General features: G+C 35.3%; 3 protein-coding genes across 3 annotated transcripts; 1 reads left to right on the top strand and 2 right to left on the bottom strand.

Annotated features, from left to right (window-relative positions):
* Positions 1–1,975: 1,975 nt before the first annotated feature.
* On the bottom strand, positions 1,976–3,952 carry LOC111778737 (cytochrome b561 and DOMON domain-containing protein At3g25290). The gene is made up of 3 exons (XM_023658710.2): positions 3,291–3,952; positions 2,939–3,193; positions 1,976–2,363 (listed from the first exon to the last, which is right to left on the bottom strand). Exons 1-3 carry the CDS (start codon positions 3,918–3,920, stop codon positions 2,112–2,114), a joined length of 1,137 nt encoding a protein of 378 aa, XP_023514478.2. The 5' UTR covers positions 3,921–3,952; the 3' UTR covers positions 1,976–2,111.
* A 1,556-nt stretch (positions 3,953–5,508) lies between these two features.
* Positions 5,509–6,362, top strand: LOC111778738 (auxin-induced in root cultures protein 12). Its single transcript, XM_023658711.2, has one exon. The coding sequence runs from the start codon at positions 5,583–5,585 to the stop codon at positions 6,339–6,341; it is 759 nt and encodes a 252-aa protein (XP_023514479.2). The 5' UTR covers positions 5,509–5,582; the 3' UTR covers positions 6,342–6,362.
* Positions 6,363–7,437: 1,075 nt separating this feature from the next.
* LOC111778739 (uncharacterized) lies at positions 7,438–23,920 on the bottom strand. The gene is made up of 16 exons (XM_023658712.2): positions 23,749–23,920; positions 23,026–23,156; positions 22,361–22,578; positions 20,805–21,910; positions 20,007–20,715; positions 18,905–19,397; positions 17,816–17,967; positions 14,669–17,737; positions 14,351–14,560; positions 13,409–13,612; positions 12,867–13,070; positions 11,617–11,772; positions 11,000–11,347; positions 10,192–10,621; positions 9,333–9,417; positions 7,438–8,166 (listed from the first exon to the last, which is right to left on the bottom strand). Exons 4-16 carry the CDS (start codon positions 21,884–21,886, stop codon positions 7,950–7,952), a joined length of 7,359 nt encoding a protein of 2,452 aa, XP_023514480.2. The 5' UTR covers positions 21,887–21,910; positions 22,361–22,578; positions 23,026–23,156; positions 23,749–23,920; the 3' UTR covers positions 7,438–7,949.
* Between the last annotated feature and the right edge of the window lie 323 nt (positions 23,921–24,243).

The raw sequence follows: 24,243 nt of genomic DNA, 5'->3' as shown, positions 1-24,243 counted from the left end.
TGTGATGAAAGAGAGGTGTATGAAGGGCAATAAATGAGTCCCTTTGTAGTTGTGTTATTTGGGAGTTGCAAGCAATGCTTTGGTAAAGTCACAATCACATCACATCCTTCCAAATGTATCAAACTCTATTAATTATTTCATTACATTTATGAACTATAATTAATTCAATTATATATATATATATATATATATATATATTGAATATGGTGGATAGTTTCATTTTCTAATTAATTTGTTCACTATATATTTTTATTGAAATAACTCTAGTATAATGTTTTTTTTTATAACTTTTTTTAAATTATTTATCGAAATCCTATTATGACTCTACTTTTTTAAAATTCTAGACTATTGAGATATAATATTTAGAGCATATATTATTTATGGAATATATCTTAGATATTATATCTTTATATTCTTTATTTATGATTTGATTTACAGTATATTTTATTTTATTCTCAATATTTAATTATTTTATATTTTTCTCGTTAGTACGTATTAGGTGCTAGCTTGTATCCTATTTAAGCTTATGAATATCAATGAGAATTAGTATCTTCTCAATTTTATTTCTATTTTTCATTCTTAACCTAGACGGGCTGGAATCTAAAAAAAAAATGAAGTTAGAAAATAAGGATGATATCGAATATACTTTAATAAAGTGGATGAATATTTAATTTAAAAAAAAAATTGCATGCATGAAAACTTTAATTATTGGTAAAGGTTGGTGATAAAGGCTAAAACTCATTTTCCATTATTTATTATTTTCTTTAAATGTAGCTTTATTGGAATATATTTTTTTTTATTGAAAGAAAATAAATTTTGTATGTTTTTTTTTTTTTTTTTTTTTTTTTTTTTTTTTTTTTTTTTTGTGTGTGTGTGTGTGTGTGTGTGTGTGTGTGTGTGTGTGTGTGTCTCTTTTACTTTTAAAAAACTGATTTTTCCTTCTATCTTATCTTTTAAATTCTGGGATTTTTTTTAACATAAAAAATTAGTTTCTATTACTTAATTTTTTTCAATTTTAATATTTTTGAATGGAAGTTTTGTGTTCCATTTGTGAGTCACAGATGTAAAACATAATTAATGGTTAATTTAACACTAATTAGAGTGGCTGGTTTAGCTCTTAACAAATCATGGGGTTGATACCTCAAATTAAAAAATAAATAATTATGGGCGGACAATTAAAATAAACTAAACTAAAGAATTGAGGAATTTTACCAATGGGAATCATTTTTTTTATATTAAAAAAAGTTTCTTTAATAATTAAAGTTGGATAAAGAATAAAAAAAAAAAAAAGTTTCTTTAATAATTAAAGGTAGATAAATAAATAAATAAATAATTTACTAAGTTATTGACTTTTTGCCTAACCCCTCCCTATCTCGGCTTTCGAGATATATATTATTTAATAAATTAAAAAATTTGAATTTTTATTTTCATTATAAGGTTAAATAAAATTAAATGGAGATTTTTTTTGGTAAGAAATTAACACATTGTCGACTAAAAATGAACTAACTATTCAATGGATTTGATGTATTATCAACAAAATTCATTCGACTTAATTGCAAATAATGATTTTATCTCTGTCTCGTCTATAACAATTTAAATTTTGGTCTAAATAATGTTTTTTTTTTTTATAAAGAAACGCAATAAAAATAATAATAATAAAGAGTTAAATATTCCCCATAAACTAACAAAGGGCTTTTTTTTTTTTTTTTCCAAATTTAATATTTTCCTCATCAAAAGAATAGGAAAAGAAAAAGGAACAAGAAAATTAAATTAAAAAAGAAAAAAAGGAAAATAGGACAAAAAATTGCACTTTATAAAAATAAAAATGAATGGTTAGCATCGTTAGGAGCACTTGAGTGCAGTTAGCCAATCAAATCCCAACACTTGGAATACAACAAATTTAGATTTAACCATTTCAACAACCCCTTACTTTTGCCTGTTCATTATAAATTATTATTATTATTTTCTTTATAAATAAGGCAATGTAATTTTATAAATAGAAAAAGAGAAGGAAACTAATAATAACGATAATTAACCTCACAACAACGTAATAAATAAAAATAATAATTTAAAAAGAAAAAAAAGAAAAGAGGAAAAGGAAAAGAAGGGGTTCAGGTAGAGGGCTTCCTCTTGCAGACGACGAGCCAAGTAACGGCTTCCAAGACGACAGCAACACCGCCGACGACGGCGATGGCCACCACGTAGGCGAGTTTCCACTTGTGGGCGGGGCTCAACACATTGAACCCTTTGAACACGTTGATGATGCTTAGGATTAAGATGGAGTATCCTATGCTATGGTGGTATATGTTCCAATATATCCTGTATTTGTGCTCCTTTTTCGGCCTCAAAAACAGTGCCAACATCTGCACCACACATTTTTAATAATATCGAGATATTTTGAATAAACTAAAAGCAAAATCATAAGTGTTCAAAGTAGATAAGGTTCACGATTACTAACATGGTATCAAAACCATGTCCTTAACTTAGTCATGTTAATAGAGTCCTCAAATCTTCACTCTAAAGAAGGAGTCAAGCCTCCATTGACGGGAGACTTTTTGAGAGCTATAAAGAAAGAGGGCATCAAGAGACTCTACGGTGTAGTTTGTTCGAGGAGAGTATTGTTGAGAACTATTGAGAAGCTAGTCTAGAAAAATTCTCGAGAATTATTGAGAGAACTAGCCCAGAAATAAGGAACTATAAAAACTAGACTGAGAATATTGGTGTTTGAATTTTTTTTTTTTTTTTTTTTAATTTTTATTAAAATTTTTAAATATATATAATTTTTTTTTTTTTTTTTTCCAACAACCATCGAATTACTTATCTCACTGTTCTTCACTGAACGTATCATTTTCTGGGAAATTTTGCAGAACGCAGAGAAAGTTCCGAACAGAGTTAATTATTTATTGAGCAGAAAAAAACGATTCGCGTGAAAACGTACCTGCAAAGATGCCATGGAGAACAGAGCAATTCCGATGTTCCGGTGATCGTAAACCACATACCCTTCCGATTCACTCCCAAGCTTCAATCCAGTCGCCCAACCAGCCGTTCCAATGGCGTACGCGGAAATCTGGCACGAAATATGAAGATAAAACCACGCTGGATCCGCCGACGGAAAAACCCTAAGGTACCTCGCAATAACGATTCCGATTGGGAACAGAAGCCCCCAACTCACTGCGTTTAGAACTCCATGAATCTGAAAAATCAAACGCAGAGAAAAAAGTCCGAATGAAAAAAAAGATTAGAAAAAATCCGAGAAAAATTAGGGCAGAGATTTTCCGTAGACATCGTACATTTTTCCTCATGGTTCGCGAATCAATTTTCCCGCCACTAGAGGCGGAGTTTGTCCCGCCGCCAGACAAACCTAGGGTTCCTTTAGCGTTGAGATTGGGAGGTTTGAACTCATGAACGCCCAAATCCGTTCCATCAACAGACGGTCCAACTTGCCAGACCTGATTCACCGCTGTAGCCGCCTCAGGCACCTTCAATTTCGCGAAAATCATCAACTCTCCACCGGAAAACACCGCCGTCGCATCCCAAACCTCGAAAGAAAGCTTGGAAGGCTCGACAGAGTCGTAAGAAACAACATTATAAGTCTTGACAACCGGAACGCCGCCTTGGAGATAGGCAACGAGAGCCTGAGAGCCAGCCATACCAGTGGAAGTAGGATTGACAGCCCAAGCGATCCATCCGGCGGATGTGGAAGGTTTGGCAACAAAGGCAACAGAAAGAGAAGAATTGGAAGAATCGTAAGTCCAATGAATGAAAGCAGACAGGGAAGAGAGATCGGAGCAGTGAGAATAGAGATTGTTGTTAGAGAACTTCCTTGAAGAACAGGTGAGAGAATCTCCTAGAGAGAAAAACAGAGAAAGGAAGAGGAAAAACCACAACCCCCAACTCGAGGAAGAAGAAGAAGACGCCATGGAAGAGCGAAGTGAGGTCTGTGGGGATGTATTTGGGGCTGAAATTAGCGTCTGTCAGAATGCAGTAATTAGCAAAGATATTGCTTTAATAAATTTAGCGACGGAACAGATAATGCTATAATTAAAGAATAAAATAAAATAAAAAAGAAACAAAAACATGAGGCTGTCGATTTACGACACGTGGCAAAACGATCCTTAATCTCATGGAAGCGCATTAGAGTGGTTGTTATATATATATATATATTGTTTTAAACAATCAATAATAATAATTAAAAAAAAGTTAAATAATTCCGCTCAAAACGACACCGTTTTGTTTTGTATTTTAAATTTTTTTAACTATAAACATAATTTAAAGATTTAAGGTTTTATTAAATATAAAATATATAATAGATTAATTAATATTTAAAATATTTATATAATTAATATTTTTCTCAATGACGTTACCGTTACATCATTATTGCCTCATCCTATTTTTATTTTTATATTAAATACGAATTTAATCAGTTCAACTATTATATATATATATATATATAATATATAATTTTAAATCTTTTTATTTTATACGATGTTCTTAAGAACATAATTGAAAGATAAAGTCTAAAATGCACGATAAATTTAGAGATCTATTAAATACGAAATAAATAAAAAAACATTAATTAATTAATTAATTATTTTTTTTTTTTGACAATCCAAAGTGTAGAAATTAAATTTTCGGAAATCATACAGAAATATGAAGAATTAACAAACATTCATTCGCTCGAACCTATCCTAAGGCATAACACGTGCTACAATTGTTGGGACAAAGGATCGCGATCCCACAAGAGTAACCCAACTCTTTAAATTCATCTTCAATTCGGATCGTAAGTTGTAACTCACATTGGGATTCTTTGAGCAACTCACGTAGTCGTTCACCTCTTGCCAATTGATTATGAGTAGCTTTATCGAGATCATAAGCTAATTACGCTCCTAATTCGACAAATTGAGCCAATCCCAATATTAATCTGCTTAAAATTTGAGCAACATATCCTACGGGGACAAAAATACCCACACACGTCCCTACATGAAGTCTAAATCACTAGTAATCCTCAGTCAACCATATGACGATGAATTCATTCTATACACACCATTCGTCACACTATAGGAGATGACCATGTCCAAAGTTCGGAGCAGAGTGGTAACAAGATAACTTCCTTAATCTCATGGAACCGCATTAGAGTAGTTGTTATATATATATATATATATATATATATATATATATATATATATATATATATATATAGTTTTAAACAATCAATAATAATAATTAAAAAAAAAAAGAAAAAAAAAAGTTAAATAATTCCACTCCAAAACGACACCGTTTTATATTGTATTTTAGAAATTTAAATATAAACATAATTTAAAGATTTAAGGTTTTATTAAATATAAATATATAAATATTTTAAAATAAACATACTATTTTTATATAATTTTAATTAAAAAAAAAATAAATAAATAAAAAGTCAGCATTAAATACCTGATTTTAGGCAGATAAAAACTGATATTCCCCAACGATCTGTTCATCATTGTTGTTTTAAAAACCCATTTCCTTCTCCCTCACAAACACACCATTTCCATTCCCATCTTCTTCTTCCTTTCTTCATTTCTCCCCAAAATTCTCCAACAATGGCGTCCCTCTGTAAAATCTTCATCCCCTTCCTTTCCCTCCTCCTCGCCCTTCTCCTCTCCTCCGCCCATTCCCTCACCTGTTCTTCCCAATCCTTCCCCAACCGCACCTTCGCCCATTGCCAAGACCTCCCCCACCTCAACGCCTTCATCCACTGGACTCATGACCCCAAAAACTCCTCCCTCTCCCTCGCCTTCATCGCCCCTCCGCCTCACTCCGTCGGCTGGGTCGCCTGGGCTATTAACCCCACCGCTACCGGTATGTCTGGTTCCCAAGCCCTAATCGCTACTCTTTCCGGTGATACCCCCACTGTTCGTACCTTCGATGTCGTCTCCTACTCCTCCGTTCGTCCTGCGCCGCTCTCCTTCCCTGTCTGGAATGTTGCCGCTGAATTCGCTGATAAACGAATCACGATCTTCGCTACTGTGGAAGTTCCGGCGAAGGCTAAGTCGGTGAACCATGTGTGGCAAGTTGGAGCTAAGGTCGATCCGGCTACTGATGCGCCGAAGATTCATGATTTTGCGCCGGCTAATTTGAAGGCGAAAGGCGTGTTGATGTTTGATGGGGAGGGGGGTGCTGGTTCTCCTGCTTCGGCGCCGGAGGATGCTGGGGTTAGTGAAAGTAGCGGTGCTGCCGCCGCTGCCTCTGCGCCGGGATCGTCGGATAAGAGTGGGGTTGATGGGACTGGTAACGGAATTTTTGGGTTTGTTGTGGGTTTAGTTGCGTTTAGTTGGGGGATTATTAGTTTCTCCTTTTAAATATTTTGGGGAGAAATGGAGTCTCATTTTACAGATGTCTATTTTGGGGAATTATAATAATATATTCTTTTCAATAATTTGCTATTTTGTTCTTACTCTTTATTTCTTGTTGGTAATGTCATTGCTAACACTAAAATAAATGGAAGGTTTATAATTCAAAATGTTCATGATGGTTCCTCGTTGCGTCGAGAGACGGGACCCGGACGATGGTTCCTCGTTGCGTCGAGAGACGGGACCCGGACGATGGTTCCTCGTTGCGTCGAGAGACGGGACCCGGACGATGGTTCCTCGTTGCGTCGAGAGACGGGACCCGGACGATGGTTCCTCGTTGCGTCGAGAGACGGGACCCGGACGATGGTTCCTCGTTGCGTCGAGAGACGAGACCCGGACGATGGTTCCTCGTTGCGTCGAGAGACGGGTTCTAGTCGTGTGACCCTAGTCCCTCTCCACCTCACTTTTATATATAAATATATTAACTTTTAAACACAAAGACTCCTCTCTCTCTCCGTCGCCTTCCTTGCGCCGTCACCCCACTCCCTCGTATGGGTCGCCTGGGCCGTTAACCCCACCGGCACCGGGATGTCTGGAGCCCAGACCCTCATGACCACCCTCTCCGGCGACGTCCCCTCCGTCCATACCCCTTCAGCATTTCCTCCTACTCCTCCGTCCGCTCCTCACCGCTCTCCTTCCCCGTCCCGCTGAATTCGCTGACGAACGACTCACAATCTTCGCTACCGTGGGAGTTCCAGCGAAGGCTAAGTCGCTGAACCAGGTCTGGCAAGTTGGACCGACGGTCCACCCGGAAACTGGTGCGCCAGAGATCATACCAGCTAATTTGCATTGGAAAAGCGTGTCGGTGTTTCATATGGAGGGTGGTGCTGGTCTTCCCCCACGTGCTCACGGCAGCGCGTCTCCTGCATCTGCGCCGGCGGGCTCGTCGGATAAGGCCGGGGTTGCCGTAATTGGAAACGCCATTTCGGGGTCGGTTGTGGGTTTATATGTATGTATTTATGAAAGAACTTAATTAAACGATAATTTAATAGCAATCGATATTTAAGCAATACGGTATCAAACCAACTTTATACACTACTAGATATTAGAAAATAGATTGAGAAGTTACCGTAGAGCTCTATTTAGTGAAAGAACTTTTCAAATATTACAACAGAGTGATAAACACTAATTTCACAATTACACAATGTGATCATTAATCAAATTCTATCAAAATATGGCATTTCAAAAAAGAAATGCCGAGATAAGAGTAAACACCGACCATAAGAGGTACTAGTACTATACTAAGGAAACCTTGTTGCCTGATCCTTCACTATCGTTAAACTAAAGTTGGGCGAGATAGTGTCGAGATTCAGATCTATGACCTCTTAGTCAAGAATATATGTCTTCCTGCGTCTTCTCTTCAACAGCAGAGCATTTATGTTGGAATTTATCAAAAAATTCTACTTTTTTCTTTTCTTGTTTCGTATCGACTGTATAGATCTAAATCAGATACGCATATCTATTTTCCTACTCTCCAGAACAATGATCAACACTAACTTTATCTATCTATGTATACAAAAATGAGCCACTGATTCAAATGAAAACTGACCTTTTTTGTTAAGGATTTGAATTTTGCGTTCTTACGAGATTTCTCTCCCACTCGAATACTCGAGAAATCTCAGTATCTTGAGGTAACAAAGATTGAGGATCAAGAGGCTTCTTACTAAGAATGTTTGAGATAACTACTTGAAGAGTTTGACAAGCATGGACTTCATCAATCTTCTGCAAATCTGTCAATTCTAAACTATAATCTTTCCATGGTTGGTAGAACGTCCTGAAATCAAAAGATCGGTCTATAAGATAGAGAGCACAGTCAAGAGAATATTAAAAAAATTAGACAGACTATATTTTAATTTCTTCTGCAAGCAACTTTTCAGAGCCCACTTAATAATGAAAATTAAATCCTCCATTCTTCTAACTTCATAATATATCATAAGATTCTACAAATGTTGTGGATTACAAATTTGAATGCAGATTAACTGTCTTCCAACCTTTTTATCTAGCAAATTCATACTCGAAGCTGTCTTAAGCTATCACAATCAGTTGAATTTAGAAGAAGAAGCTGTTTATGTTCAAAATGCACCATAGAACATATGTAGATTTGATCCAACTAGGATTAAGAAAGATGGAAAGTAAATCTGAAAGGAAAAGATCAAAAATAAATTTCAAAACTGAAAATTTGAAAGATTGCCACTATAGAACTACAGGTTAAAAGGAGAAAAATTGTGAGATCTCACGTCGGTGGGAGAGGGGAACAAAACATTTCTTAGAAGAGTGTGGAAACCTCTCTCTAGCAGAGACATTTAAAAACCGTGAGGGGAGCCCATAAGGGAAAGCCCAACGAGGACAATATCTGCTAACGGTGGGCTTGAACTATTAAAAATAGTATCAGAACCAGACACCGAGAAATGAGCCAGCGAAGATGCTGGGCTCCCAAGGGGTGGATTGTGAGATCCCACATCGGTTGAAGAGGGGAACGAAACATTCCTTACAAGGGTGTGGAAACCTCTCCCTAGCAGACACGTTTTAAAATCTTGAAGGGAAGCCCAAGGAGGACAATATCTGCTAGCGGTGGGCTTGGACTTGGGCCGTTACCGAAATGTTTCTCCTCAACAATTATCATGGTTCAGAAATTGGAAAGGTTGGGGAGGATTTCATGACATTGTGGTTTCTTGATAACTTGCTATTAGACTCAGCAGAACAGAACAATTTCTTCCTTTTTTCTTCATTTTTTCCAAACACTGAACCCAAAAGTCCTTGGCTCCTAGCAGCTAGCATACTTTGTGCAATGCAGAATATATCCAAGACAAAATGGCAGTCACTTAAATACGACTGTGAATAAACTGAGCCTTCTAAAAAGAATATAACTACTTTGGATCTCTTGTTTGGGTAAGCTGGAAAGACGTCAAGCAGAAAGGGCAGAGGATAGAATATGCATACCATCTCCATGCAGGATTTACTTCTTCAGGGCAACGTATCTTTGACAACAGTTGTGCCAAATCAGCTCCATGACTATGAAAGAGACCTGATCCGTTATAAAAAGTAGGTATCAGACAAGATGTGAGACAACAAAGTAATGTAGTAAAGCAATTGAAATGCTCTTGGATTTACCTAAGAAATTATGCACTTTCATGATATCCAAAAGAACAAATTAGACTAAAACAGCTAGCATTACATATATAATACTAATTACTTCCTTTTTTGCAACGTTATAATAATTATTATTTTGACAATTTCTCATAAATAAGAACACAATACTTATACTACCGATCAGCCTTAAACTGAATCCTTCGGCTCGGAAACAGAATGAACAAATGAGAAAATGAGAACAAGGTCTCCAAAAAAGGAAAGTTCATAAAGTTATTAAAATATATATAAAGTTCACATGAAATACTAAATATACTCCCCTAAAAAGTATCAAATATCGAGTTAATTAAGTTTTGGTGAACAACCGGTGACGAAGAGAAATGGTGGCTGGTAGCGATGGTCGGTGATGTTACTTGTTAGGGTTTTTAGATTCACGATATTTTATCTTTTTTGTTTTGTTTTGTTATTTTTTGTTTAAATTTAAATGATTTTTCCTTTCTGTTTCAAAACTTCCCCTGCCATGTCCAAAATTAAAAAAAGCATGTAAAATAGCAGTGTCTTGGCCTACAATGAAGTGTTTGTGCTTCTAGGTTGCTGAGATGAATTTCACTGGTTTAATGGAAGGATAAAAGGTTTGCTCCAATAAAGACATCAAAATGATAATATAATGGCAACAAAAAAAATTAAAGAATTTAAGACATTCAAAATATACCTGCAGAAATGAGAGCATCCAAAAGGAGGAGACAAAGGGCAGATATCACCACCGGGAGCACCATGAAACTACTCTTAAGATGTTGTTGGAGATAGAAGATATTTGCGGCTAAGAGCTCCTCACAACCAAATTCATGTAGACTACTGACATCTCCCGTATTTTTAACATGTTCTAATAAAGAGTAGAGTGTTTCAGCACTCGGTTTTTCTGTAGTGGCAAGGTTCAAACTATCAAGCTTCCAAGAAATCCTTCCAAAAATTACAGAAGCAGATAACCAACGTAGAAGCTTTGATGTCAAGGATTCGTCAAAATGCTCTTCATCAGATTCACTCATTAAACCCAAATGAGATTCTTTGTCTATCATTCTAGAATCAGACTCTAAAGCGGTGGAAATTGCCCATGAAAGAAAATCTGAGCACTTCTTTAGACCCTGCAAGAAATCAAAGAACCAGTTGATAATTTTAACATAAAACGTAGTAAAAATTAAACATATAATTCAAGTGTAAGATGAAAAAAATGAGACAAATGAAACACTATGAAGGATCATGAAGCATATCGATTATATATAATATAATTAAAAGAAATGATACGGGCTTAAGTCCATCAGACTCGTGGATAAAGGATGGTAAAAAGACAACTTCCCCACTCTTCAACTCGCTTCATCAAGCCAAACTAATACAAGTTCAAGACGGGAAAAAGAAAAGATAAACAAAACACTTACTAAATGCAAGTAAATAAATCAAGGACTCGTTTTTTTTTTTTTTTTTTTTTTTTTTTTTTTTTTTTTTTTTTGGTGAGAGAGAGATACCATGCTTAGAAGCGTTTTCTGTGGAATGTTCATGAGTATCAATTTGAGCCCAGTAGCTGAATTTGAACCCAGTCTTGTACGATCTAATCTGTAAACCGCCTGATAAATGTGAAACAAGCCCTCAATTGACAACGTATAATGAGGCTGGTAAACTTTTCTTTTCTGTGATATTCTGAGCACGGATGTTATTATCTGCAACATTCGATTAACTAGTGCCCCTTCTATTGGCGATTCCTCACCACCAAGCAAGAGTTTGAAAAGGTTAGATGAAAATTCCATTAGCTGCTCAAGGGCATCTTTTTGCAACCACTCACAGATGTTTCGGAATGAAATGACATTATTTACAACCTGGATCCAGAAACATAGATAAGAAAAAGAGATATTGGTTTAAGTTTATTTATTTGATCAAGGGAAAAGATGGTATTCCATTAATTGCAACCTAACTCTTCTAATTTTAATCGAGCACGAATCCAGTTTCAGGTATAAAATCCATTAATTATATCAAAGCGCACATCGCACGGTTAAGTATTAGTGAAAAAATAAAGCACATGGGTCATGACTGTAGTGAAGCTATTAAACCCTGAATGAAAAAAAAATAAAAAATAAAAAATTGCTACCTCTAATACCAAGTTCAGCTGCTTTGAAAAAAAGGATTTCTGATCTTCATTAAGTCTCCTGCTAGAGGTTGAAATGATAGAGCATAACCATGAAAATAGACCATGTTCCACCAAATAAAATGCCATCCGTTGCAACTTAACAGACTTCTTCATTACCTAGAATGTCAATAAGGCGGAAGACATTAAATTTGCTGATAAAAGCCCAAACGTAAAAGAAACCTGAAAAGGGGATATAGGAAAAAATGTGTGAAAGCTACAACAATCACAATATATCGCCAAAGAACCCTCCCTCCCCTCCACCCTCACCATCTCAAAAGAGAGAGAAAGAGAGTCTAACCTTTGACATGTTCTTTAGAGGATGATAACATAAGTTGAATAATTTAAAAACTCTCAGGACAACAAAGTCCACGCCAAAATAGTAAAAAGCCAAATAGCATTCATCCAAAGAATAGATCTAATAGCATTCAACCAGAGGAACTTTGAAACTCCACAAGACTTTTCCCATCTCTTTTACAACTTTCAATGGGTCTCTAAGAAATCGTGGGTCTTTCTGCTTTAAATTGTTTCCCTTATTTGCTGTTATTTTAACCATTCCTTTAATCGTTGTTTATATATAATCATTAATTGCTCTTTAAGTAGAACTTGTTTAAAATGTACTGTATTATTAAATCAACATATACAAGTAAATAAAATACAATGGCACACCCAGTAATGAAAATTATGCAGCACACACCAGATAACAATCAAGAAAATTTTTTTTAAGGTTAAAATACGATTTTGGTCCATGTACTTTGATTTCTTCTCTATACTTTCAAACGTCCAATTTTAGTCCTAGTACTCTAAATAATGCTTAAAATTGGTCTCTACCATTAGTTCAGAGTTAATTTTTATCGAAAATAATTAAATAATAATAATAATTTTCACATAATAAGAGACAATGTGAACATATTCCAAATTTTATAGAGTAAATACTAATAGAGACTAGTTTTTTTATTTAGAAAAGCTAACAATAAATAGATAACAGAAACCACTTCAAGCTTTATTGAAAGTACATGGATTAAAATTGAACATTTGAAAGTGCATGGGCTAAAATGGAATGAAACCCAAAACATAGAGACCAAAATAATACTTTTAACAATTTAATTAAAATAAGAACATTGAAAAGCTCCATAGATTTAATTTACCTGAAGAATAAGAACATGAATAAGAACATGAATAAGAACATGAATAATACCATGAACTTGATTTACCTGAAGGATAAGCTCCTTAGATTCATTATCTGAAAGAGAGGAAACATAAAAGCTCTGCAGATCCTCGTGAATTGAGCTTTTGATATATAACCGGGCATCATCATCAACGTTAATCCCCACATAAAGTAGGCGCAACATCCATAACCTTTCAGATTTGAAGTTTACGGAGCTGCTCCATAGAAAATTCTTAAACAAAGGAACCGACTGCAATTGCCAATAGGGCAAAAGAAATTTAGGCTTCAGCCATGAACTATCATGAAGTCTAAGGTAAGTATGCCAGAAATATGGAATGTGCAAAGGAAAATCTAATGGCAACAATGAAGAATATGAATTGTCTGCAAAACTGTTTCTTTTTCTTTTTCCTTCCTTTTTTCCTTTTTTCCTTTATATTTTCTTTGTTTTTTCTCTTTCGTTCTTTCTTTTGTGTGTGTGTGTGTGTGTGTTATCATCATTATACATATTCTCACTGAATTTTTATTTTAAGAGACATATAACTGGCATGTCAAAAAATCCAAGTCATATATAATTCATAAAAGTATTACCTTCCTATTCATCCTGGAAGATCGCACCAAAAATTTACTTAATGCTGCATAATGATGATGGGATTGTTCCAACAAAATAAAGGATGCCTCTGCAGCAAAAAGCGCAGTGATGGAAGGAATTCTCTGCCATGGCTCTTCAATGCCATTTTGCACATATGTTAAGAGGAGCCGTAGTCTCATGGTACCCTTTCTCCGCTTACCGTTCTGCAAAAAATGGTCCAGTTGTAAACACTTGGAGGAAATAGTCATAAACCTTAAAAGGAGAAAAATAAAGTGAAATCCAATGGTGCAATAATCTTTCTTGACAGCGGTTGGGTAGACTTGGACATCATCCTTTCCACCTTCCTTTCTATCCAGGGAAGTTGTTTCTTTGGCTAAAAAAGAACTCACATTGACAACCAACTTTTAAACCTAACAAGTGTTATTTAGTGCCTCAATACCCCGTTAATATCAGCCATGACACAAACTGCTTTTAAATATGTTTATATTTCACCCTTTGAGCCCATGTGAAGCATAATTGAAACAATCCCAAGCTGTCCGTCATTCGGATTCCATTAATGAAAATATAGCATATAATCAAATTCCTAAGTTAGCATTTTTCTAAAGCAAGTAACCAATTACAAGAGCCAAAGAAATGCAAAGCAGCATAGACCTTATTCCAGCTGAATTGAACTCTAATATTACGCTCTAAATGTTGTTTTGTTGCTTTCACATATTTCCTGAGTTCTAATAGGTGTTCCATTATTGAACACCTTATTGAACTTTTTCTAATAGGTGTTCCCAAGTTAGCATTTATTGCTTTCACATTATTGAACTTTTTCTGAAGTGATAAACATGTGTTTTTAGAAAGAATACACGGTACCAAATTTCAAGCATCAATACAAGCATTGCATGCACGATAAATCAACTAGAAACCATATTTAAGAAGAATATTAGAATTACCTCCAATGCGTCCTTTAGTGCCCCAAGAGTTTCATAGCCTAATTTTCTTAATGTTTCATTAGCTGAAGACAAGCTAACAAATGCAATTGCAAGCAAACCCATCGAAGCAAATTCCAAAGCTTCGATGTAACCAATTGACAGAGCATGAATTGAAAACCGCAAGACATAAACTGGATCATATTGTTCAGGTTCAGTATCGTGAAAATTTCCCTGCATCAATGCATTTAAGTATTCATTTTGAACACAAAAGTATTAAAGAAATTGTAAAATGAAGCCTTTTGATTTGTGTCAATACAGGATAATAAAATTATTGTTCACCTTAATGAGATCATCTAGATTCTTTATTTGATACTTCTTCATGTGTAGTCCGTCATCCAATTCAGTTCTATCAGGAGGAAAGCATAGCACTGTGGACACACATATTCTGGGATCGACAGGAATATTTTCTCTAAACTGATTTTTGCGGCACTGTTTCTGAACTTCAGCATCATTCCCGATATTTGAAGAAGATTCCTGCTCTAGAAGCCGTTCTTTTGAAACTCTCGATACAGCATTTCCCCATAAAAAATCCATTTGGACTAGATTTTTCACATCTGATCCAACTATAGTTTCAATGTCATTTAATGTCTTTAAGATGGCAGAGTCAGTTTCACTGATAGTGGCACCATAAGAAGACAGAAGCAGTGAATGCAGTTCTTTGAAATTTACAGTATCATCTTTTCCATAACCACCTTGACATACCTGCTTGTGCACAAGTACATGAACCATCTTAACAATTACCGAGCGTTTCAAGTCTACCCGAGTGGTTATTGAATCTTCGTGCCAATTAGATTCCCAATGATTAGTTGAAGGTATGACAAGTGATCTTAGTATGCTGGACATTGGCCTCAAAAAAGTTTCAATCGAATGAGATGGTTTTGGAGCTGAATGGATAGTGGGAGCAAACTGGGAGTGCGCAAGCAGCAGCTGCAAATATACATCTTCTGCAAACCTTCCATCAGACAACAAATTTAGAATGCTATAAAGAATATTCAATGTTGTTGGATCCTCAAACCTATATAAGAGGGAAAATCTCATTAATTGCTCTAGAAAGGGGATGGATAATAATTTGACAAGCTCATCATGCATTTCTGTGCTTAATTCAAGAATATTGTTCAGTATGAAAAGCTCCAAGTATCTGAATAATCTTGAGTTGTCCATTTGTTTTTCTTGAATATCGGAGATAAAAGAAAATCTTTTCACAATCCACTGCCAGATGTTCACCAAAATACTCAAGTACTGCAATCTTGAGGATTCTTCTTCATCTGACCTTGCTGAAGAATATTCTGATGACTTCGCGTCTTCTTTTGGCAAAGACTGAATGCTGCAGCTTTCTGGAAATAGCAACACCCTACAAAATGATATCTTCGCAACAACCTTGTTGAGAAAATTTAATATCTGACTAGGTGAATAAGAATCAAGTTCATCAACCTCAAATTCTAAAACTTCATCAGTTGAACAAGAAGCTGGAATAAGGCAACTAAATACTTTCAATCGCTTCTTCACTGTCACCAGATCTGCACTAAATGCAAAGTGGTGCCTTAGCATACTCACTGCTTTTCCAAGGAGACTGTCATTAACAAGATCAATAAATTCTTGAGTGGATGATGGAACTAAATCACCAAATTCTTCATAGAAAATAGTTTTGGTCACGAATCTCTTCCATTTACGTAAACCTTTAAACAGAATTCTTGAATATACTGAAGAGAAGCTTTTGAAATTATACCAGCAATTTTTTCCAAACTTCACACCAACTGAATTCAAGTATGACAGAGAAGTAGGCAGGAGCATAAAAAATTCCTCATCAGAAAAATGGAAGTTCAAAGTATCTTCCCTCTCAATGTCCATGGAATTCTTGTTCATAACATCCACAATGAAGAGACCAAAGATTGAAAGATGCAAGGAGCTAGCCTCAGTAAGAATAAACAACAATTTAGCCTTTTCTTTATTGGTCCTATAGATGCAATAAGAAACCAACTCACTTGATAAGTTCACTATAAATCTGAACATTGCTAAATGTATTTGATCAAAATAATCACATAGCATGGATTTTTTTGCACAAATAGTCTTAACCACTTCAAGCAAGCATGTATCTGCAAACTCTGACTTGTGATGTATTGCAAACACTTTTGTTTTAGTGTAAATTTCATCAATGATTTTACATGCATTCTTCTCATCCATTTCCCAGAATAAATTGTACTGTAATCTTCTAGAGAGTGGTAACTGCAAAAAACCTGTGGCCTCTCTTAAAGAAATGACAGCAATGCCAAATCCAAATGATAGCCCATGAATTTGGGCCATCTCAGATTTCTGTACCGCCAAGTCCTTTATGTATACTCTATTGAATAGCCAAGTCGCTAATTCAAGAAGATCAAAAGGAGGTATAAAATGATTTAAAGCATGTAAAGCAAAAAACGGGGGCAGAAGTGGTATCAGGTCCATTGTATCAATAAAGAGATCAAAACGGTCCCTGAACTCAGAAAATAGCTTCTGTATGAGAACCTTAAAAGTCTTCAGTATCTCTCTGAATGTTGAATCTAGGCCATCACAGGAGGTTATAAAATACTCACAAAAAGTGGTCAATAAGTTGACAATGTGACGATCTAATGTGTTAACACTCTTCCCAGACAACTGAACCAAAGATTCCAAATTTAAATTAATAGCATCATTCATCAAGTCCCCTGGACAGTTTAGGGGACAGGACAAGGATGATACTACAGCAGGATGAGAGAATATGGTTTCTGCTACATCTTGAACCTCTAGCCTTAACAGAGAGCCCTTGTAATCTCCAGCAGTGCCAGAATGAGTTATTGAAGCTAGCAGCTTAGCCAAGATGTTCTGAAGAAGCATAAAGCAAATTTGGGAAAGCTGCTCAAGTTCAACTATAGGCTTAAATCTATAAGAGATTCGTATCTGATAGGCCCAAAATAGGACAAGCCTTAGATACGATAATAGAAGGTCATCAAATGTCAACTCATTTAGTTTTAGCAGAAGCAAATCTTGTATCTTCGGAAGTATAAGAGAACTGGGACCACGAGCGCACATGATTACAGGAAATAGAACATGAAAAGGTGTTCTCTTCAAAATGGTAGAAAACCCAGTGGAGTATGCATCAATTTTATCGAACTCCATGTTACAAATTTTTTCTTCATCATTCATTAAATGACAATGACCAGCAAAAACATCCTCAGTATGCGTAGTAGACATTCTGCGGGAGAAGAATAATAAATTTTTCAATGGTCTCCACTCACAGTTAGAACTTCCAGATTCCACATCCAAAGGACCATGGTCATCAAATACCTCAGACAAGATAGATTCAATCACTGAAGCCAGTAACAGAGCATCAACCTATAATAAAAATTGAGGTCAGACTTTTAAACAACCTAACCGCTAAAAAGTAGAAATCTCATAACAAAAAATGTGCACCTGAGTCTGCAAGAGATACTTTAGCGTACTGCTCACATAATTAGATATAACTGCTTTCTCAAGCTGGGTGAAGGCTACAGATTCAGAGCTGAGCAACCTTAGACACTTCTGCAGAACACATACGATGATTGGGCTGAACTTTGGTGAGACATCTGCAAGAAAAATAAAATGACGGACAGAAAGTGTATGCTTCAGTCATTTGGCACACGATGGACACAAAATATATATAAGCTGATGTATATTTATCTGGAATTAAAAGCCAAGACTGAGAAACTGAATTAGCCAAACAAATTTTGTTCCAACCATCTTTGGTTAAATGTATAAAGATCATTTCAAATGCTAAGGAAAACTGGACAAGAATAAATTGTAACATAAAAATTATTTTTTAAAATAATGTCAAGCGTCTCCACAATTGGTTTATCAACTTAATCTAGAAAATATGTGATTAAATAAAATGAAGAGGCTGAGATAGGTGTCAGGTCGATATTATCATTCTGAAGTTATTTTTATTGGAGTAAATAAAAAAATTTCTTTATAAGTAACAATTGAAAGCTATTGAAATGTTTGACCTACTCAGAAGAGAAACTATATAGTCCTTGTCAAAGTGGAAAGCAATATTAGACATTCAAAAAAGATGCATGAATAAATCAATATTGTGGTCCCAATGAAGTGAAAAATCATGGTACCAGAATCACAATAATATTTTAAAATATAGATTGATAGATAGATATAGATATAATATACAATTCAAGGATCTAGCCTAATCACACCATAAGATTCATAATAAGGAAAAAGCAAAAGCATGGACCAAAAGTTCACCGTAAGGAAGGCTCTATATACAAGCTGGAGATCTGTTTTTGATCTCTGAAAGCTAACATCCAAGAATCAAGATCAGATATCCAACCTTCTGAATCCGATATAAATATCCAAACTCCAGCTAAATTAAACAGGTACATTTTGTCTATAAAAATTTTATTCACATCAATGTCAGGTATATTCTGTCTATAACAACTTTATTCACGTCAATGTATAGGAGGGGAGACATACAACCCATCAGGGGACAAAATTTGCGTATGACTTACAAATTACCTTTGGCATCTTTTAAATTGCTGATGTAACTCTTCACAATACCCCAATATTTGAATAAGTTATTCCCCACAGTGGAAATGGCATCACATAAGAATGAAATTACTGTATAAATTAGATTCTCTGAACTTTCTGTCTCAAGTTCCATAAGAGATGTTCGTTGATCATGATTCAATAAAAATAAAAACCATGATCCAACTTCATATACATTTTGGTCAAGAGCACCAGTACTTAGAATAGAAGCTTGGGCCAGATAATATGCCTTTTTCTTTATGTCCCCGTCTGGTGATTGAATGAACAAGCTCATAAATGAATGCAGATGCTTGTACATCCCTGGTGGAGTTCTAAAGTGCGTTGAACTCATTGATGATGATGGAACATATTCAATCAGCAAGGACAGCAAAGAATGCTGCACAATAGTGGGCAATAGTAAAGAATTTCCAAGAAGACTGATGAAAAATTCAAACGATCCCTCCAAAGTATGTGGCAATCTTTGCTGCAAAAAAGAAGTTTCAAATAAAAATCATGAAAGATGATAAGCTCAAGGAGGGACAACAACATAGAGCTCCAATAATGAGTAGTGACATTGCATATCATACATAAAATGTATATCAATTATCAACCAAATATAAGCATTATCCTCTTTATAAATGTCTGAATATATGCATATTATACATTACTAGTATATCAATTGTCCCTCCAAATGGAAGCATTATTCTCTCTATAATTGTCTGAATACAAGAGCATTTATCAGCTGATTGAGTTGATGACTATAGTTGACCATCTCCGAAGTCATCTTTGATTAAAAACAAAAAGATTGCCAACATCATACAAAATCCATGTTCAACATTTAAATTGAATAAATACCAATAAGAAATTCAAAAAACTAATTCCAAAAATTGCAGGATAACCATTTAATTACAAAGCCAAGATGCCAAAGAAGTATCTTAGTTCTACCACTATATTAGTTATTTCTTTATATCACAGAGAGACATGATTATAGTATCAGATCACAATATTCTCTTACAACCTTACGTGAACAGGATATGTTCTTAAGTTGTCCTAGAGTTTTAAAGATCACAACATTCTCTTAAATTAAACTTACATGATAAATTGTAAGAGCATCCAATATCTTTGAGTGGAAGTACATCTCTACGTCATTCACTTCAACAAGAGTTGTCAATGGATCCAAATCCCATAGTTCAGCAACAGAAATCATGAGTTCTCTTTCCTTCTCTGATGTCTCTACCGAACAGACATCCATCATTTTTTCATCAATTTCTGGAGCTGACACAATTCCACTAACAACAATATCAGTGTCATGATCTGGTGAAGTTGTTTTTAACCTTTTAACACCATGGAAGCTACATTCCAGACCAGAGGCCCTTTTCAAATTAACTGCTTGAACTCTAGATTGGCTAGTGAATGAAGAAAGTAGAGTAAGTAGCACTTGTGAATCAGGGAGCAAAGTTTGAACTTCATTCTGCAATTCCTGCTTTAGAGACAGCCAATACAACATCTTTTGCTTATTGCCAGAAGATGCTTGGTTTAGAACATCAAAAAAAGAATTGACCATCTTCAATGCCTCAAGTAGAAGTCGTAGAGTGCCATGCTTTACAAGAATATTTGAGTGAAGCAAACCTTTGTTGATTACTGATCGACTAAATGGCCGAGAAGAGAGACACCTTATAATGTTTTTTACACAAGCATTGTCCAATGAAGTAGTATCATCTGATTGAGAATCAATAGATCCAATAGACAGGCCATTGCTCACAGAAGAAACCAACTTAACTGTCAGAGAAACCACAGAAAACCTGCAATTGGAAAAGTGCCATCACATATACAAGCCATCATATTAAGTACACAAGGTCATAAGTCACATAGTTGCAAAAAGAAATCTGACCAGGTAGGTGATAAAAAGTCTTCAAGGTTGTAAGGAAATTCCTCCAAGTAAGTTGAACAGAAAGTTGGCTGCCCCCTAATAATTGCCAAAAGCAAGTCTCTATGATAAATAACTCCAGTTGCTTTTAACTTCTTCATGAGGTCCATTAGTCGCTTTGGATTACCTTTTAAGGGATTTGGACATCGTTTCAGATCTGGCATTAACCCATTACATGGGTCAGTACAAACCATAGTTAAAACCTGGTAAGCCACCTCTGCAGCAGGACCACCATTCTCTCTTCCACATATGGTGGCCAATTGTTCCAAAGTAACACTTCCAAAAAGCACACTTCGAAGACCTGGAGGTACCAGTGACTCCTCAACAAGGACCTTGTCCCTCAATGTGGATAAAACATAAATAATAGTCACTTCATCATCATTTGCCAGTCCACGAAGCACACCAGAATACATTTCCCTTTGCTGCAAGACCCACCTCAACAGTTCAGGCTTCCCCACCTCCAAAAATGACATAGCAAACCCAATAAACAACTTTCTTGACGATTGCTTTGATCCTTTCTGATTTGGCTTCTGTCTAAATTCTGTCAGCTTGGAAAATGCACGAAGCTTAAAATCAAAGTTCTTTGCAACTCCTGAAGCCAAACGTGAACCACGCCGAACAATGGAAGACATCAACAATAGAGCTGCATTTTTGTGCTTTAACTCTTGGGAACCTAGTTCACTATTTATGTCTCCCAAACATTCTTCAACAAGTGATCGGGCCATCATGTCAAGAACACGACTAGTTGATATTCTCTCCAAGTCATTAAGACTGTAAATTCCATCAGGATGACTCAAAATGGCAGAAACTAATGAAAATATATACCGCATTCCAGCCTTCCCCCGTTGGAGCTTCCAGGCATCTAAAAGTTCTGAGCACTTGGGAGAAGTCTTTGCATATAAATGAAGCAACTTACACCCAATCTCCCCTTTTAATAACTTTATGAACTCTTTCGTAGCATCTGAGCATATCTTAATCTCCAAAGAGTTAATTTTAAATAGTAGCTCTTTGAGCTTAGCTTCAAGGTTTGCATTTATCGTATCCATAAGACCCAAGTTTGAATGAGTGTCCTGGAAGAAAATTCAAATCAGCTACCATCTCACTCATATTAAAGTACATTTAGAACCAATTTTGTTAAAGAATTTAATTGATTTGATTTCCATTCCACTTTTCTCAGAACATAACTTCAAGACAAAATTAATTCATTTGAATTTCATGGTCTAGAAATGTTGAAATTGTACCCACGGGTGAAATTTTTCGGGGGACTTGTAGCATATTTCTTTATTTGTAACTTGGATTAGTTTACTATCGAGATTAGAATTCACTATTATTCATAAATGCATCAAGGTAGGTTTGATATTCTAGTAGCATAATATTTAAGGACTTGTAACCAATATATTTTACTACCATTGAATAAAAAGTTGAGCTTCAGAATATATATATATATATATATTATATATATATATATATATTAAAGAAAAATGATAACCCTAGGGAGATGACATAATATTAGCGCTTACTTGTCCTTGTCAGTTTCCAAGGAGAACCTTAAACCCAGGTGTGGAGTTTCTATCCCCTCAACGCTAGTCGATAAGTTCTAATCCTCCATAATCACACCCTTGCATCAACTGCTTTTAGATAACACCATCGCCAAATAAAGGGAATATACAAGCAGCCACAACCCATAAAAAATCCCTTGCCTAACTTGCCGGTAAGTCTAAAGAACCAAATCTGCTTGCTGCATGCAGAATCAGAATGCAAAATAATAGGAGTCACAAAAGACAGAAACTAGTGATATTGCACTGAAAAAATCCCACTTTCTGAGGGGAAAAAATAGCGAAAGAAAGGGAATGATAATCCCATTCATATGAGAATATATATGTGTGTGTGTGTGTATATATATATATATATATATATATATATATATCAAACAAGCAACATTGAAAAGGGGATGAGAGAACAAAAATATAAACATAGATAATCAATAAGATTATCTCAATTCAATATAAAAATCATACAAATACGAACAGACAGAGAAGGAAAAAAACTTGCAATGGACATTACAAATTTGCAACCAAACGAATTGACACAGATGGTTACAGCAGAGAGTCCTTAAAACAAGAATAATTAACTATTCCTCTAACTGATTTCTGCCTTTCGGCTAAAAGGAGAAAAAGAGACTTACAGTAGCTTATAGCATAGAGGGGGAGACAGGGAATAGAGAAATAGCGAGATTATCCAGTGGACTAAGAAACCTCTGGTTGATTGTCAGGTGACGCAACTATGGATAGAGCTGAGAAGAGAGCAGCTGTTTAACTGTTACAAACAAGGGATTAAAAGATAATTTGATAAAGGAGCCTCCACTTATAATAACGACTATCAAAAAGAGCATTTTTCTATCTTTTCATAAATCAATTAATAGTTTGCTTCTTGTTCCAAGATAGAAAAGAATGAAAAAAAAAACGTATCTGCTATCCATTGAGTGTGGTGTGTGCATTGCAAGGAGCCAGAAACAACCAGCCATGGATGCATAAGATCTCGAAAAAAATTTGGCTACACTAATTTAATTTCAATATGTGCGACCTTTTAATTATTTGGCAAATTGGTATACGATAGATTACTTCGACATATAAACAAAAATGGATATGCTGGAAAATTCATGGTGGGTGGAGCTTTTGAAGATTTAGGAGAACAAAAACAAGGCAATTTATAGAAGAGACCACAGATACATACACAAAACTTCAATGCATATGCAAGAAACAAAAATGCAGAGGGTAGCACACGGCAGTTCGGGAAGTCCCAATTTGCCGCAAGGCTGGTTTCTTTTCGTTGCTATTCTACTATAAACAACGCAGTTCTAATTTGGGAGAATAACGGTAAGAACAAGAGAGTAGAACATCAGAAGTACCCGCTAACAGGGAAGCGGCGGCTCCACTGAACAGGAGAGACACGGCAGTGGCGACGGCGACACGGCGCTGCTGAAAGTTGGAGGAGCCGGCGTGAAGGAGGGTGGAGCACGTGAGAGTGAGAGGAAAAGGGTTTATGCAGGGTTTCTCTCTCTTTATTTTATTCGACAAAATGGGCTGATTTTACAGAGCATAAGCATGGATTGATCTAGGGTTTTTTTTTGCTTTTTTTTTTTTTTTTTTTTTTTTTTTTTTGCATTTTTCCAATTGGTATTATGTTATATAAATGGTATATTGTAATTTAATTATCTTTGAAAAATTAATTTAAATTCCTAATTTTATGGTAATTAAAATTTTAATTTTATCTGATTAAATTTAAATTTCGATAAATATTGCAATCTCTACGTTTTAATTTATACGGGCATACCAACTACATAATTAAATTATCAACACTCATGACCAGTTACACCAATACAACTACATAATTAAATTATCAA

Source organism: Cucurbita pepo, chromosome 17 (assembly GCF_057944985.1).
Source record: "Cucurbita pepo subsp. pepo isolate OVF chromosome 17, ASM5794498v1, whole genome shotgun sequence".
Lineage (NCBI taxonomy): Eukaryota > Viridiplantae > Streptophyta > Magnoliopsida > Cucurbitales > Cucurbitaceae > Cucurbita > Cucurbita pepo.
Note: the sequence above shows the minus strand (reverse complement) of the source record. Positions and strands in the feature narration are given on the sequence as shown.

Bases quoted from the DNA above. Each gene is read 5' to 3' on its own strand.
- LOC111778739 (XM_023658712.2), bottom strand. From the start codon at position 21,886: ATGGATACGATAAATGCAAACCTTGAAGCTAAGCTCAAAGAGCTACTA. The intron at 14,561-14,668 runs GTGAACAATAAT...GCATTGATGCAG, and splicing joins ATCTAGATGATCTCATTAAG to GGAAATTTTCACGATACTGA. The intron at 8,167-9,332 runs GTATGCATATTC...TTTTGATTTCAG, and splicing joins GTAAATCCTGCATGGAGATG to GACGTTCTACCAACCATGGA.
- LOC111778738 (XM_023658711.2), top strand. From the start codon at position 5,583: ATGGCGTCCCTCTGTAAAATCTTCATCCCCTTCCTTTCCCTCCTCCTC.
- LOC111778737 (XM_023658710.2), bottom strand. From the start codon at position 3,920: ATGGCGTCTTCTTCTTCTTCCTCGAGTTGGGGGTTGTGGTTTTTCCTC. The intron at 3,194-3,290 runs GTACGATGTCTA...TTGATTTTTCAG, and splicing joins CGCGAACCATGAGGAAAAAT to ATTCATGGAGTTCTAAACGC. The intron at 2,364-2,938 runs GTACGTTTTCAC...TGTGTGGTGCAG, and splicing joins TCTCCATGGCATCTTTGCAG to ATGTTGGCACTGTTTTTGAG.